The 17,446-nt window shown below is 45.1% G+C and overlaps 1 protein-coding gene across 1 annotated transcript in view; it reads right to left on the bottom strand.

The window, feature by feature from the left end:
• Positions 1-17,446, bottom strand: part of LOC124556200 — a 194,152-nt gene that overhangs the window by 37,618 nt on the left and 139,088 nt on the right. Inside the window, exon 3 of the mRNA XM_047130191.1 lies at positions 612-741. Within this exon, the coding sequence (XP_046986147.1) occupies positions 612-741 (130 nt within the window). The remainder of the gene's footprint in view (positions 1-611; positions 742-17,446) is intronic.

The raw sequence follows: 17,446 nt of genomic DNA, 5'->3' as shown, positions 1-17,446 counted from the left end.
AACAGTTACTACCGTTTCTTCTTAGGTTTATTATCCCTACAGAGGATCATAATTTGATTCTGATTAACAAGATATTATTACAGCAAGTTAATATTCTTCATCTCACTCGATAACGTTGCTCAGGATTTACTGCTTCTTACGGACAAAAATTCTTTTTACTGCCAATTTCAAAATCATTTATGTGCTAGTTACATCTACCGGCATCAGTTTTACCTAGACCTAAACAGAGTTTACTAATTACGCACAGGGGCACGTATTAAATAAAAAACAAAATTTGCGTCAAATGTGAAGAGAAGTTTTTAGGACAGGGGAACTTACGTTTCTATTTTTAGAGGAAAAAAATAAAGCTTTCGCTGTGTGCCTGATAAAAGTATGCACTGAGTCGTATACAGTTTGTTGTTTTGTTGTTGATGTTAGAAATGATAGCACTGGCGAATGAAACCCCGTGACGCCAGAGACCTACATCTCTCCAAATGCACCGAGGCAGTGTCCATGCTGAAACTTTCTCCTGGCACACAGTTTACCAGCGTTATCATCCTCATCTTGAAGAAGGGGAAGCAATGAAAGCGAAGCGGACGGTTGATAACTTAGCGTGAACGTACATTACGCACCTGTGACATCTGCCTGGAGGGTCGTAGTAGGCCGGCAAAACAGGTTTTGGCCGATGTCGCGGTCTGTCCGATAGTAGAATGTGTTCACGTGTGCCAAGTGGTTTGCCCAGGCCTGGGCGTAACTGCAAAGCTGTGGAAAGAAAAACACCGTTATCGCTTGCAACACAAGTTACAAATAAAACTTATAATTTATATGCAGTCTCGAATAACCGCTCTCAGTCTTTCAACAATATTTGATTGACTTCCATAGGTTGCTGTCTTAGTATAGCGTAATATGCACGTCAAATCTATGGTTGACTTAAAGGACCATTGGGCTCACGTCAACATTTCCGTATAAGAAAAAAAAATGGTTCAAATGGCTCTGAGCACTATGGGACTTAACATCTATGGTCATCAGTCCCCTAGAACTTAGAACTACTTAAACCTAACTAACCTAAGGACATCACACAACACCCAGTCATCACGAGGCAGACGTATAAGAACTCAGTCCTGGATGATAGGAAAGACATAATGTCTCTGCAGTTTCTAGCTGCACTTAGAATGGTTGATTTGCTTAGAGAACATTGTCCACCTGTATATCTAAGCTCACCGGACAAAATATCAGTTATGCCCCTGAAAAACCGCGGTTTGTAGCGCTGTACATGGTGTAGAACTGATATCAGGTCGTTATGTGACCCTCCACCGCTGATGTAATTCATATGAATGAAGCAGTTTGTGTTTGCCACTCGCTTCTATGGAATCAGCGCAGTAAGATGGATCAACGCGGAGACGTGACAGAATGACAGAAAGGAGTTAATCGTATTTGGACGTGCCCATGACAAAGCCACAAGTTGCTCGACCATCTGATGTGTGTATGAGGAACGGTGTATCACTCACAGCAATGTTATACCGCGTAGGAAGATTAGGCCGAGAAACATCCCAACGCCGGCCGGAGTGGCCGAGCGGTTAAAGGCGCCACAGTCTGGAACCACACGACCGCTACGGTCACATGTTCGAATCCTGCTTCCGGCATGGATGTGTGTGATGTCCTTAGGTTAGTTAGGTTTAAGTAGTTCTAAGTTCTAGGGGACTTATGACCACAGCAGTTAAGTCCCATAGTGCTCAGAGCCATTTGAACCATTTTTTGAAACATCCTAACGGACAGGGACTGGAGACGAGAATCACACCTTGCCAAGAAAGTCGGTTTCAAACCCGACAGGAATTTCTGCTGTCAGTGAATGCAGTTCCATCTCAACCAATTTCTGGTCGAATATTGTGAAGAGAACAGCATACAATGGACATTTGGAGTGAGATGCCTCACAAAAGGCCATTACTCGCAGAAACTTATAAAGCTGGAATGAGATTTTCACTCTGCAGCGGAGTGTGCGCTGTTATGAAACTTCCTGGCAGATTAAAACTGTATGCCGGGCCGAGACTCGAACTCGGGACCTTTGCCTTTCGCGAGCAAGTGCGGGCAAGTGCACACAGTTTTAATCTGCCATGAAGTTTCATAACAGCGCACAATCCGCTACAGAGTGAAAATCTCGTTCTGGAAACATCCCCCAGGCTGTGGCTAAGCCATGTCTCCGCAATATCCTTTCTTCCAGGAGTTCTAGTTCTGCAAAGTTCGCAGGAGAGGTTCTGTAAAGTTTGGAAGGTAGGAGACGAGGTACTGGCAGAAGTAAAGCTGTGAGGACGGGTCGTGAGTCGTGCTTGGATAGCTCAGTTGGTAGAGCACTTGCCTGCGAAAGGCAAAGATCCCGAGCTCGAGTCTCGACCGGCACACAGTTTTAATTTGCCAGGAAGTTTCAACTTATAAAGCTACACGTCTTCAGTGTACCAAACGACACAGAAACTGGACAGTAACAGACTGGACGTCGATTCAGTTCAAATGGCGATTTCTTAAAGTTTTTCGTGATTTTCTAGAACCGCTTAAGGAGAATGCCGAATTGGTGTTTCAGATGGAAAGCATCGTTAGGTAAGTGCAAGAAATTTATTGGAGGGCGAAAACGATGTGCAACTATTACATATTACAAGTGTGCCATTAGACTATTTGGTGTAATTTGGCATTGTCTATACTTATTGCACACGTATATAATTTTGGATTTAGTAGTAACGCCAATAAGGTTTAGTCCTCCAAACGTTAGCGTATCGTATAAGATTTTGTGTATGAGACGTCGAGTCACTTGGGTCACGAAATACCTAAGCGCAGATATGGTTCTTTTTGCCACTGTTGGGGCTATTGACAGAACACGTGCCACGTAATTTATTTTAGATATTATAAGGAACAGTCGAATCAACACGAGACAGATGTAAAAAAGTAAATAAACTGTTTATCATTTCAAAAGTAATCGCCATATCTGTTGATATATTTATCCCACAATGAGACAAACCGATAAATACCTTCATGGCAAAATGTGTGCTGCTGCTTACGGAAACATGATTTTACCCAGGCTTGCACCTTTTCGTCCGAAGCAAATCTACGGCCACGACTGTCTTTCTTTACCGCTCCAAAAATATGGAAATTGCATGGGGAGAAATCGGGACTGTATGGCGGATGTGTCAGGGCTTCCCAGCGAAACTTCGGCAGCGTACTCGAAACAACCTTGGCAGGGTGTGGGCCTGCATGTTGCTCATGCGAGTTCCATATTTTTGGAGCCCTGAGGACAGATATTCGTTACCGTCGATTTGCTTCGCACGAAGAGGTGCATGCCTGGATACAATCACGGTTCCGTCGCAAACGGAAAAATTTTTCCCTGAAGGCGTGAATCATTTTGTCTAGCATTAGGGGTAAATGTGTTATCAGTTATGATGATTACTTTTGAAATAATGAACAGTTTACTTACTTTTTCTGCCTGTCTCATTTTCAATTGACTGCCTCTCATATGAAGTGCATAAACAGACAATGTTCTAATAGGAAAAACACAAGTTACAGTATCGAAAAAGTTTAAACTTTAAACGCTCTCTAAATACGGCATTCCATTTCCTGTAACATTAGTGCTCATGAATGCATATTACCTCAATTGTTCCAAGCTGCAGCAACTGCATTTCGAAATAAAGCCTCCACACCAGCACGGCCAAGACAACACATCCGCTTCTACCAACGTTCGACAAGGAGGTACTGGCCAGCGCGGACTTCAAATGGTTCAAATGGCTCTGAGCACTATGGGACTTAACATCTGTGGTCATCAGTCCCCTAGACTTAGAACTACTTAAACCAAACTAACCTAAGGACATCACACACATCCATGCCCGAGGCAGGATTCGAACCTGCGACCGTAGCAACAGCGCGGTTCCAGACTGAAGGGCCTAGAACCGCTCGGCCACATCGGCAGGCTCAGCGCGGACTGACTGCGCGACAACAATATTAATGTTGGTGAGTGGATCCGTGTCATGAAACGTGAAAAACACCAAAAACACTACAGAACCAAATCCAGGCTGACCTACAAATTTCACAAACTGCGCGCTAAACGCCTCATTCGACCATCGGTACTATCGACACCACACATCGTTTGAAAATGGCAAAACCGTGTCTGCGAGTAATACAGTACCGGTGTTCCTTGTAGAAACGTTTGACAGTTCATGATGATACATAAAAAAGTACAGGCGACTTCATTCACCGTAATCCACAGCTTGTGGTCTCGCGGTCGCGTTCTCGCTTCCCGAGAACGGGGTCCCGGGTTCGATTCCCGGCGAGGTCAGGGATTTTCACCTGCCTCGAGATGACTGGGTGTTTGTGATGTCATCATTTCATCATCATTCATGAAAGTGGCGAGATTGGACTGAGAAAAGGTTGGGAATTTGTACGGGCGGTGATAACCGTGCAGTTGAGCTCCCCACAAACCAAACAACAACATCATCATAATCAGCATCATCATTCACAGTGTGATCATGGGCACGTCCAGAGTCGGTAGTTCATTTCTGTTACTTGGTCACTTCTCCTCGTGGGCCCATTTTATTATGCTGATTCCATACAACCGATTAGCAGCTGCGCAGTGGCCCAGTGGTTAACACACTGGAATCGGATTCGGGAGGATGACGGCTCAAACCTGTGTCCGGCCTTCCTGATTTAGGTTTCCCGTGATTTCCCTAAGTTGCTTTGGGCAAATGCCGGGATGGTTCCTTTGAAAGGGCACGACCGATTTCCTTCCCCTTCCTTCCCTAATCCGAGCTTGTGATACGTCTCTAATGACCTCGATGTCGACGGCACGTTACTCACTAATCTCCTCCTCCTTCATTTCTATGTCACGTGATCGTCTGGTATCAGTTCTGCACTACCTACAACGTTCTAAATCGGTGAGTGCGCTCTTTGAGGACGTGACTAATACTTTGTCCCGTGGGATTATTTTCTTAAATAAATTGACAGAGTATATAAGAAGTATTGGTTTACCTTATTGCACATTTACTTTTACAGCTTTGGGCTGTGGTATTATATAGGATGATTCTTATTAACTTAAAAACCTCCGAAGTGACATAGATGATACTGAGACAAGTAATTTAATACAAGACACACGAGGCTACAAATATCGGGAAATACTCCAAAAATGGATGACAAATGTTGAACATAAGACGCCACCACATGACGCATCTCGCCGCACGAACAGCGGTTGAGATTATCGGTCTATCGCGCCCGATCATCCCAACCCAAGTCAAGTATTGACGTCGCAGTGGCTATGGGCCCACGTGCGCGATTTAAGCACGTGGAGCTCAGAGTTCTAGTCTTGCGTCTGGCAGACAGTATGTTTTTCATTGCGTTTAGACAATCATGTGTTTAGATTCAGGTAAGATTTATTATTTTATTTACCGGCCTCACAGTCTCCGCTGGTTTATTGCAAAGTAAGGTACAACAAAACGTACCGTATTGTGTCACATGTCACATGTAAGGTTCCGAACTGCGCCATTACCAGTAAATGACCTGTGTTTTCTTTACTAAATAGTGTCTGTAAACAAAACCAGAAGGGACGAAAGGAAAGAAACACAAAATAAGAACAGATTTTACTAGGCTACAGCGTGGATGATACTTTCGTGACTTCTGCATTTACAACAGACCAGATTTACAAATGGTGTTTTAAATTTTCACCGTTTGCTTGAATTTAAGTATTGCATCGCTCAAATATCCCTCCAAGCCCAAGCACTGCACATGCGGCGAGGTGCGTCATCTAGTGGCGTCACATGTTCAACATTCCCCACGCATTTTTCGGGTACTTCCCGACATTTACGACCCCACGTGTCTCATATTAAATTAGTTGTCTCAGCGTCATCTACATCGCTTCCGGGGTTAAACGTTAGTAAGAATCATCTTGTGTGTGGATATTAGCTTACGTTTCCCATTGCTGAAACTACACTCCTGGAAATTGAAATAAGAACACCGTGAATTCATTGTCCCAGGAAGGGGAAACTTTATTGACACATTCCTGGGGTCAGATATATCACATGATCACACTGACAGAACCACAGGCACATAGACACAGGCAACAGAGCATGCACAATGTCGGCACTAGTACAGTGTATATCCACCTTTCGCAGCAATGCAGGCTGCTATTCTCCCACGGAGACGATCGTAGAGATGCTGGATGTAGTCCTGTGGAACGGCTTGCCATGCCATTTCCACCTGGCGCCTCAGTTGGACCAGCGTTCGTGCTGGACGTGCAGACCGCGTGAGACGACGCTTCATCCAGTCCCAAACATACTCAATGGGGGACAGATCCGGAGATCTTGCTCGCCAGGGTAGTTGACTTACACCTTCTAGAGCACGTTGGGTGGCACGGGATACATGCGGACGTGCATTGTCCTGTTGGAACAGCAAGTTCCCTTGCCGGTCTAGGAATGGTAGAACGATGGGTTCGATGACGGTTTGGATGTACCGTGCACTATTCAGTGTCCCCTCGACGATCACCAGTGGTGTACGGCCAGTGTAGGAGATCGCTCCCCACACCATGATGCCGGGTGTTGGCCCTGTGTGCCTCGGTCGTATGTAGTCCTGATTGTGGCGCTCACCTGCACGGCGCCAAACACGCATGCGACCATCATTGGCACCAAGGCAGAAGCGACTCTCATCGCTGAAGACGACACGTCTCCATTCGTCCCTCCATTCACGCCTGTCGCGACACCACTGGAGGCGGGCTGCACGATGTTGGGGCGTGAGCGGAAGACGGCCTAACGGTGTGCGGGACCGTAGCCCAGCTTCATGGAGACGGTTGCGAATGGTCCTCGCCGATACCCCAGGAGCAACAGTGTCCCTAATTTGCTGGGAAGTGGCGGTGCGGTCCCCTACGGCACTGCGTAGGATCCTACGGTCTTGGCGTGCATCCGTGCGTCGCTGCGGTCCGGTCCCAGGTCAACGGGCACGTGCACCTTCCGCCGACCACTGGCGACAACATCGATGTACTGTGGAGACCTCACGCCCCACGTGTTGAGCAATTCGGCGGTACGTCCACCCGGCCTCCCGCATGCCCACTATACGCCCTCGCTCGAAGTCCGTCAACTGCACATACGGTTCACGTCCACGCTGTCGCGGCATGCTACCAGTGTTAAAGACTGCGATGGAGCTCCGTATGCCACGGCAAACTGGCTGACACTGACGGCGGCGGTGCACAAATGCTGCGCAGCTAGCGCCATTCGACGGCCAACACCGCGGTTCCTGGTGTGTCCGCTGTGCCGTGCGTGTGATCATTGCTTGTACAGCCCTCTCGCAGTGTCCGGAGCAAATATGGTGGGTCTGACACACCGGTGTCAATGTGTTCTTTTTTCCATTTCCAGGAGTGTAGTTTAATACTGCCCTATGTCCATTAATACTCTTAGCATTTGTTCGAGGGTACGCGCCATTATTTTACAGTAGGTTCAATAAGAAAATCGGTCTTAGGTTCAAATTGCTTTATTTCCTCAGTTTTTGTTAAATAATATCATTATCTCTTCTAAAAGTTCCTTTGGTAAATTACTATTCAGGTCTCTTAATTGATTATACAGGGGGTTTCAGGAGGAATGGTCGATATTCAGGGACATGACAGGAACGCTCGTTTGAGGGAAAAAAATTTCATATAGACATATGCCCTATTCCGAATGGCTTCAGAGACAGAACACATTTAATGTACATTTGTTTTTGGGCTAGTGGTGCGCACGCATGTATCTTACCCACTCATTCTAGCTTAACGTACCTTGTTGCTTTCAACCTCTTTGTTCGGGATATACGTCTGCCATTGAACTAGACCCTTGAACGAGCAGTGGTCCATGGTGTGTTGTGTGTGAAATAGTGCGAGCGATTGAGAGTGTACCTGGGAAAGGAATCTGTTAACTGTGTTTGTACCAGCGCTAACGACTCGTAAAATGCTACACATCTACAAGAATGAAGACTATGCATATATGGTGTATGTTTACGTTTTTTGTGATGGCAGTGCCCCTGCTGATGTCGATGAATACCGTGGGCACTTTCCGACAAGTCGAATTCCTTTTTGTAGAGTGTTTACCAGAGTGTCTTAGCACATTTCTTGTCACTTTCTTCCATCAATACTCTTCACTGGCCAAGGCAAGTTTGGACGGAATGAAGTCAACACAAGTAATAATCATAGATAGTCGCAGGAAAGCTGACACGCTACAGTGGAGATCAATTTCCTTGATAGGTAAGTCATTTTAGAAGAGCAAATGACCGGAATACTTGAATTTTCTGGAAATGACCGAGCTCTTCCACATTTTACCAGACGTGTGAGGAAACAATCAATCGCACTTACCCTAATCGCTGGATTCGACGTGGTAGTACAATTAACTGACCACCAATATCGCCAGAGCTAGTGTTTTGTTTATGGAGTTGGGCGAAATCTGAGGTGTAAAACCGAAAGGTAAATATGCGAGATAATGCGCTTGGTCGCATCACGGACACTGCTGCTCTCATTAGGGAACTCGCAGAGGCACTCGGACAAGCAACACAGCAGGTTCTCCCTAGAGTGCGCAAATACATTGAAGTTGGCCGTGGGCTATCCGAACATTTACTGCGAGCTGCACAACAGTTGCAACGTGACGTGTATGATAATGCTTAAAGGTGAATGTGTTAAAATACGTATTTTTTAACTGATACTTTGCAAAAATCATAGTGTAATGTTTACTAACAGTTCTACTTGTGTACAAGTGTAAACCTGATAATATGTTAAATAATAGATAAAGTAAATAACTATGTACATTAAATGTGTTCTGTCTCGGAAATCATTCAGAGCAGCGGTATATGTTCATACGAATATCTTTGCTTCAGACGATCGTTCGTGCCATATCTCCGAGTATTGACCATTCCTCCTGAGAACCCCTGCATAAATTTTAGAAGTTTGTTCTTCGTTTATGGGAAGAAAATCTGGTAAAATTGTAAGGGAATTCCGTCCAACCCTGGGGATTCACAGTTGCGGTCTGTTCAATCGTGTGCCGGCCGGTGTGGCCGTGCGGTTCTAAGCGCGTCAGTTTGGAACCGCGTGACCGCTACGGTCGCAGGTTCGAATCCTGCCTCGGGCATGGCTGTGTGTGATGTCCTTAGGTTAGTTAGGTTTAAGTAGTTCTAAGTTCTAGGGGACTGATGACCTCAGTAGTTAAGTCCCATAGTGCTCAGAGTCATTTGTTCAATCGTGTCTTCCAGTTCTCCTTCGTCGATGCCTGTTATTAAATTCCCTTTTTGGTCTGTTCTGAGTCTCCCTTGTATGTTTCTTGCTATTCCTCGCTTCGAAATTTTCATAACTAGATAAACTGTTCGATATACAACTGATATACAACGGGACTTCAAAAGCTAAGTTACTCCTTATTATGGCAGGTCAAGTAGCTTTTATTTCATACTGCACTACACTTCAAGGCGACACAGATACATGATACGATTTGTCAAAACTGCCACCACGTTTCTGAAAACACCGGTCGGTAATCGTTCAATTCCTAGACGACAGAAATCCGCTCATTTGTCACAGAGCCGTTTGAAAAGCCCTATGTGACTGTCCTCTTCGTTGGAAAATCTTTCCTCGACATGTCCTTTCATGTTGCAGAAAATATGGCATGATGTGGGCTTCCCGATCAACACGACTCACGTCTGTGCAGCCTTGGTCAAATTTTGGCACCATTTCGCTATGCCTGGGCACCTTATTGCATCAGTCCCATATACCACCAGAGTTTCACGGTGAATCTGTATGCAATTTAGACGTTTTGCCCACAAGAATTGTACTGTCCTGTACACTTCAACTTTGGAGGATGTTTCCAGTTCCCACGTCATTTAAATGATACACTGTGATGTACCTATTATCCGTACCACAGCAAAACAGTCTCTGCAGGAAACCCGGGACATGTACCCTCTTCTGATAGTGCGCCTCTCTTGTTTTCACAGTCTTGGCGTGGGACTCAGTGGGTACTTACTTTTTGAAAGCCCTACGTAATTACACACTGATCAGCCAAAACATTATGGCCACCTACCTAATAGCCGGTATGTCCACGTTTGTCACGGATAACAGATGCGACGCTTGGTGGCATGGAAGCAATGAGGCCTTAGTAGATCGCTGGAGGGAGTTGGCATTACATCTGGACACACAAGTCACCTAATTCCCGTAAACTACGCGGAGAGGAACTATGAGCTCTGAAGCCACGTTCAGTCACATCCCAGGTGTGTTCGATCTGGTTCATAACTGGCGAGTTGGGGGGGCCAACACATCAACTGGAACTCGCCAGTGTGTTCCTCGAACCACTCCATCACACTCCTGGCCTTGTGACATGGCGCATTATCTTGTTAAGAATGCCACTGCTGTTGGCAAACATCATCGTCATGAATGGGTGTATGTGGTCTGCAACCAGTGTACGATACTCCTCGGCCGCCACTGGACCCATGGATGCCCACGTGAATGTTCTCCAGAGCTTGACGAAGCCGCCGCCAGTACAGGCGTCAAGGAGCTGTTCCACAGGAAGACGACGGATACGCGCTCACCCATCGCCATGACGAAGAAGGTAACGCGAGTCATCAGATGCTGCAACGGTCTCCCACTGCGCCAACGTCCAGTACCAGTCGTCGAGTTCACGCAGGTTAATGTGACCGATGCGCACTAACCCTTTTTGCATCCAAAGCTCTGCGAGAGTTCATTCGTTTGTTCGAAAGGGGAGGCCGAAAGTGTTTGCTACCTTTCGGCCGGTCGGCATTGACGGAATCGAGGCGCATGGTGTGCAATCTTTCTCAAACAATTTTACAAGAACTATTCGGTAAAAAATTTCGTTTGCATATCAGGTTAATGATGATGTGCCTATCATTTCGTTAATGGTCATACACTACTGGCCATTAAAATTGCTACACCACGAAGATGACGTGCTACAGACACGAAATTTAACCGACAGGAAGAAGATGCTGTGATATGCAAATGGTTAGCATTTCAGAGCATTCACACAAGGTTGGCGCCGGTGGTGACACCTACAACGTGCTGACACGAGGAAAGTTTCCAACCGATTTCTCATACACAAACAGCAGTTGACCGGCGTTGCCTGGTGAAACGTTCTGATGCCTCGTGTAAGGAGGAGAAATGTGTACCATCACGTTTCTGACTTTGATAAAGGTCGGATTGTAGCCTATCGCGATTGCTGTTTATCGTATCGCCACATTGCTGCTCGCGTTGGTCGAGATCCGATGACTGTTAGCAGAATATGGAATCTGTGGGTTCAGGAGGATAATACGGAACCCCGTGCTGGATCCCAACGGCCTCGTATCACTAGCAGTCGAGATGACAGGCATCTTATCCGCATGGCTGTAACGGGCCGTGCAGCCACTCCTCGATCCCTGAGTCAACAGATGGGGACGTTTTGCAAGACAACAAGCATCTGCACGAACAGTTCGACGACGTTTGCAGCAGCATGGACTACCAGCTCGGAGACCACGGCTGCGGTTACCCTTGACGCTGCATCACAGACAGGAGCGCCTGCGAAGGTGTACTCAACGACGAACCTGGGTGCACGAATGGCAAAACGTCATTTTTTCGGTTGAATCCAGGTTCTGTTTACAGCATCATGGTGGTCGCATCCGTGTTGGCGACATCGTGGTGAACGCACATTGGAAACGTGTATTTGTCATCGCCATACTGGCGTATCACCCGGCGTGATGGTATGTGGTGCCATTGGTTACACGTCTCGGTCACCTCTTGTTCACATTGACGGCACTTTTAACAGTGGACGTTACATTTCAGATGTGTTACGACCCGTGGCTCTACCCTTCATTCGATCCCTGCGAAACCCTACATTTCAGCAGGATAATGTACGACCGCATGTTGCAGGTCCGGTACGGGCCTTTCTGGATACAGAAAATGTTCGATTGCTGCCCTGACCAGCACATTCTCCAGATCTCTCACCAATTGAAAACGGTTGCTCGATGGTGGCCGAGCAACTGGCTCGTCACAATACGCCAGTCACTGCTCTTGATGAACTGTGGTATCGTGTTGAAGCTGCATGGGGAGCTGTACCTGTACACACCATCCAAGCTCTGTTTGGCTCAATGCCCAGGCGTATCAAGGCCGTTATTACGGCCAGAGGTGGTTGTCTGGGTACTGATTTCTCGGGATCTATGAACCCAAATTGCGTAAAAATGTAATCACATGTCAGTTCTAGTATAATATATTTGTCCAATGAATACCTGTTTATCATCTGCATTTCTTCTTGGTGTAGCAAATTTTAATGGCCAGTAGTGTAATTATTGTGATATTTACATGGTAGTTACACACTGCGCGAAATTCGAAAAAGTTTGCAATGAAGAATAGGGGTCGCTATGATTTTGCATTTGGTTTATATCACATAGTATGTCACATAATATGTTGCAGCATATGAAATGTAGCTAACATATCCAATTTTCTTTTTTACACTTGGCTGGAGGTCTCTGTCACCATCCTCGAAAAAACTGATCTGATGCAGCACACGTATTTGCGATCGTGCCGCGCCAGCGACAAAGCCAGAGTGAAAAATCCACAACATTTCTCATATTTCATAAACGGTTTCAAATATAGAAATGATATTTTGGCAAATGATAGTACGCAAAGAGGAGAATATTTTGCCATATGGTTATTATCCAAAACTATATTATCTACTGCGCTATACCACTACCTACAGATTTTTTCGATGAAATAATGTAATTTTTAGAGACCATTGATAGCAGGTGAAATGAGAAATGGTATGGGTTCTGGAAGAACGTAAGTGAAGACATTCCACATTTATTTTGTACAGAGGATGTGCTTTTTTTCACAAGTTACTGACCTTACTTTTCCTTACTTCCTCACTTAATAAACTTAAAAAATCACTGTTTCGGTATTCTCTCGCAATTGCGTCTCCACAACATGTTATTGAGTTGACATTGTGTAAACTTCGCTGTCTTTTGGCAAAAGAAGCACATTTTAACTCAGCATCGAGAGAAATGAGTAGGGATTACTCAAAATTCGCCACTCATGACGTTTTTCGGAAAGTTACAAATCATTAACAAGCGAAGCGAAATAAATCCCTGCGTTTTCAGCAGACTTCTTTTTAGGTACTAACCAAAGCAAAGGTGACAGGTTGTTCTAAATAATCACCATGCACATGTGGGCGTGGAGGGGTTCCACGTAATATTTACAAAAAATGTGAGTGTGAGCTTCAGTTTAAAACGGCACTTCCCCTCCAGCGCTCGGCATCTCCCCTACACCGCCTGCCTGTAACCACCACCAGTACCGCTCTCCCCACACATGCCCTGCTGACTGCGCATCTATGGCCATGGTATTCTGGGCTAGCTCTAGTTGCCCATGAGTTGGTGTTTACCTTGGCACATGATTGCATCATCGACTGCAGAGGCCCATCGTTACGAGTTTTCGGTGCACTGTATGTTCAAACACACTTGTACTCTGCCCAGCATTAAAGTCTGATATCAGTTTTGCAACATTTCGCCGCCTGTTCTGTTTTAGATGTGTGCCCAGCCTACGTCGTCCGACATGTGTAATGAGGGGTGGACGAGCAACCGCAGGACGTCTGGACGTGCTTTCACCTTGGTTTCGCCACGTGCTGAAGACACTCACTGCTGTACTTCTCGAACACCCGCCAAGTCGTGCATTTCCGATCTGCTCGTGCCGTGCCTCTGGGCCATCACAAACTATCCTCGGTCGAACTTAAGGCAGACCGCGAGCCTTCTCAATTTTACACAAAGACAGCACACTCACTGATACTACATGCTCCGTGTGTGTGTCTGGGTAGCAGTCATTCCTTGCTGGGTAACGCTGCATTATATCGATAGTAGGTCGGTGGTCGTAATGTTCTGGCTGATCGGTGTATATCGCTTCCTTAATTACTTTTTGTTTTGTTATTGTCGTTCCATGGTCTTTTTCAGGCTCTGTTAAAGTTTTTCTGTTTTCTATTTTGATCACACGTATATTGTGGTACTCTGATATTGCATTTCCTTGTATTAAATTCTGCGTTTGTGCTCTTACGTTGTATCCTTCTAGTTGTTCCCTCATTAGAAAAATTATTTTGGCTCTATCTCTTTTAATTTTCGCATAATTTTCGATTATTTTTATTTCAGGTAGATAAAGCTTCTTCAGGCATCTGAAACGAAATTCTATTGTGAATGCAAAACACGTGACACATGCATAATATCCTACAATACAGGGCGTAGTGGGTATAAGAGCGGCTATTTGTAGATGTCGTACCTTAATATGTACACATGAAAGTGTGTTGGTTGTTTTTTCTCTACTTCGAACAGCCTTCGCACAAACACTTCATATAATTTACTACCTGATGTGTTCTGCATCGTCGTAGCTGCACCACTAAGTAGACTACACCTGTCAGTATAGACTAACAGTTTTACGTCCACATGTCCACACTTCAACATCTGACCTACTGACCTACTACCCAGGAGGGTAAAGTAAGCACAAATGGCTTGCTCTTGCCACATGTATTTGGAGGTACTACTCGACGTGAAAATAGATGACTTGTAATAGCTGTAATTATTAGTCTGAAAGTGACGTAAACGCATCTACATCTACATGGATACTCTGAAAACCACATTTAAGTGCCTGGCAGAGGGTCCATCGAAAGACCTTCACAAATCTCTATTATTCCAGTCTCGTATAGCGCGCGGAAAGAATGAACACCTATGTCTTTCCGTACGAGCTCTGATTTCCCTTATTTTATCGTGGTGATCGTTCCTTCCTATGTAGGTCGGTGTCAACAAAATATTTTCGCATTCGAAGGAGAAAGTTGGTGATTGGAATTTCGTGAGAAGATTCCGTTATGATGTTCAGTAGTCCGTCCGCAGTCACCAATACAAATTTCTACACTTATACCTTTTACACCCTGATCTTGTATTCAGTTGTGAAACTTTGAATTTCCAAACTACTTTTGCATGCCACGTCTAGTGTTGTTCCATATTATATGTCCATATGATGATTTTTGCTTCAAATGGTCGTTCGTGCCATAGGGCTGAATATTGATCATTCCTCCTGGAATACCATGTATAAACCTAAATTATTGTTCTTCATTTTTGGGGAGAAAATATGGTAAAATTGTAAGGGAATTTCGTCTGATCCTGAGGGTTTACTGTTGGGGTTTGTTCAATAGTGTCTTCCACTTCTTCTTTGTCGACGTCTGTTAACAAACTCTCTTCTTAGTCTTGCTTGTAAGTTTCTATTGTGGCTATATTGCTGATGATTTCCTAATAACAGAACTAGGTATGTTGTCAAGCTTTCCGTCTCTTGTGGCTGTTGCTGTTTCAGAAAGGTTAGTAAATAGTAATACCTCAATGTTTCGTTGATGACTATAACAATGCCCTTGCTATACGGGCGACTTTCTGTATGTTTCAGGAATACCCCTTCTTTGACGGTTGTTGCGGTTCCCATTTCTGCTCCTCTTCCAGGACTTAACTATGACATTATCTTTTGATTTGGTTTAGTTGCATGTGTGTGTGTGTGTGTGTGTGTGTGTGTGTGTGAATTCCTAAGGGATCAAACTGCTGACATCATCGGTCCCTAGACTTACACACTACTTAAACTAACTTATGCTAAGAACAACACACACAACCATGCCCGAGGGAGGACTCGAACCTCCAGCGCAAAGGGCCGCTCAATCCGTGACATGGCGCCTCAGAACGCTCGGCCACTCCGCGCAGCAAGTTGTATGTCTGTCGCTTCCTGTCGTAAGGCAATATTTGTTAGCACCATATAAAAAGTCTTGCAGGATACTTTCTTGGAATAATGAACGTATTCTGTTAACGTTGAGTGTTAGTGTGTAATATAGTTGAGGTCCACCTGTTCAGAGTGATTTAATATTCGTCATCGTAGAAGCTGTCCAAAGTATCGGCTCTTCTTAATATTCCATTTTGGCAGGCTGGAAGACGCTGCCTGCTCTGCTCCTCTTATCTTCTTGGTAGCTTATTGCTGATAACATAATTTCACGCAATTCACTCATTTGTTTATCTTTCTCCATTCCTTCTGTTTCGTCCGCCTACAATTTCCTGAGAGTGTTTGTTGATTATTTCTTTGTGTCATCACTCTTACTAACATCTCCTTCCCAGTGTGAAGTTGTGCGTCAGTCTGTCGAGAGATTCTCTGTTTGTTGTCCTCGGACTGAGCACACTTTATACAACTTGATTAACGTTTGTTGTTACTTTCCGTTTCAGAATTTTCAGGTGTTCTTGCACTTCGTTAATCCCATTCGGCTTCTCACGCGTAAGATCCACTACATTTTCTACATTTTGTTTGACTATCTTTCGCTTGTTATTTTTCCTTGAAGAACTGCTGTCTCCTACATTTTTAGAACTTTCTTTGTGGCGTTCAGTTTTTTTGTGTAGTTCTGTACGTTGTACATCAGACGGACTCCTTTTTTTGGTGTTATACGTCCTATTGAGCATCCGTAGCGGCTTCTATGATATTTGTTCGTGTTTCTTGCTGCTCATGCAGAGTTTCTTCTTTTGGTTCACTAATTTCCATATTTAGTTCCTTATATCAAGTTTGGTCATTGTGGATCAGTTCTGGCGATTTGTTCACAACTTTGTCTTCGTTGGCTACAGCAGCGTAGGTTAAGGGTAATATTCGTCTCATCGATGCTCGTATCTCATCTCCGGTTGGAATGTAAGTCACATGCCTTTGTATGCATTGTGCTCGTACGTTGCTAGATGAACCATATGTTGCACAAGTCGGCGGCTGACTGTAGTGTATAACGATTGTCCGCACTCATTCACTGATGAGCCAAATCATTATGACCACCTGTTTAACAGCGCATTGGTCCACTTTGGAACGCAATACAGCAGCGATTCTATGATTTACAAACTGGACAAGTTTTGGGCAGGTTTCAGGAGGTATATGGCACCATATGTTGTCTACGCACAGGTCACGCGTGTGAATTACCAGCCGGTGGTTTGTAGACGTTAGCCGGCCGAAGTGGCCGTGCGGTTAAAGGCGCTGCAGTCTGGAACCGCAAGACCGCTACGGCCGCAGGCTCGAATCCTGCCTCGGGCATGGATGTTTGTGATGTCCTTAGGTTAGTTAGGTTTAACTAGTTCTAAGTTCTAGGGGACTAATGACCTCAGCAGTTGAGTCCCATAGTGCTCAGAGCCATTTGAACCATTTTTGTAGACGTTGAGCTGACGCCCGATAGCGTCCCAGATGTGTTCAACTGGATTCAGATCAGGTGAATATGGTGGCCAAGACATCAACGTGAGTTCAGTATCATACTCCTCAAACCACCGTAGCACGATTATGGCCTTGTGACTCAGATAGTTACCTTGCTGGAAGACGACATTGCTATCAGGGAAGACATCATTCGTGAAAGAGTGTTAGTGATCCACAACAGTGGTCACGCAGTCTATAACTGTCATGGCGTCTTCGATTAATGCGTGTCCCATAAAACCCAGGCGAATGTCCTCT

The sequence above is a fragment of the Schistocerca americana genome, chromosome X (assembly GCF_021461395.2).
Source record: "Schistocerca americana isolate TAMUIC-IGC-003095 chromosome X, iqSchAmer2.1, whole genome shotgun sequence".
Taxonomy (NCBI): Eukaryota; Metazoa; Arthropoda; class Insecta; order Orthoptera; family Acrididae; genus Schistocerca; species Schistocerca americana.
This window is presented reverse-complemented; position numbering and strand designations above follow the sequence as displayed.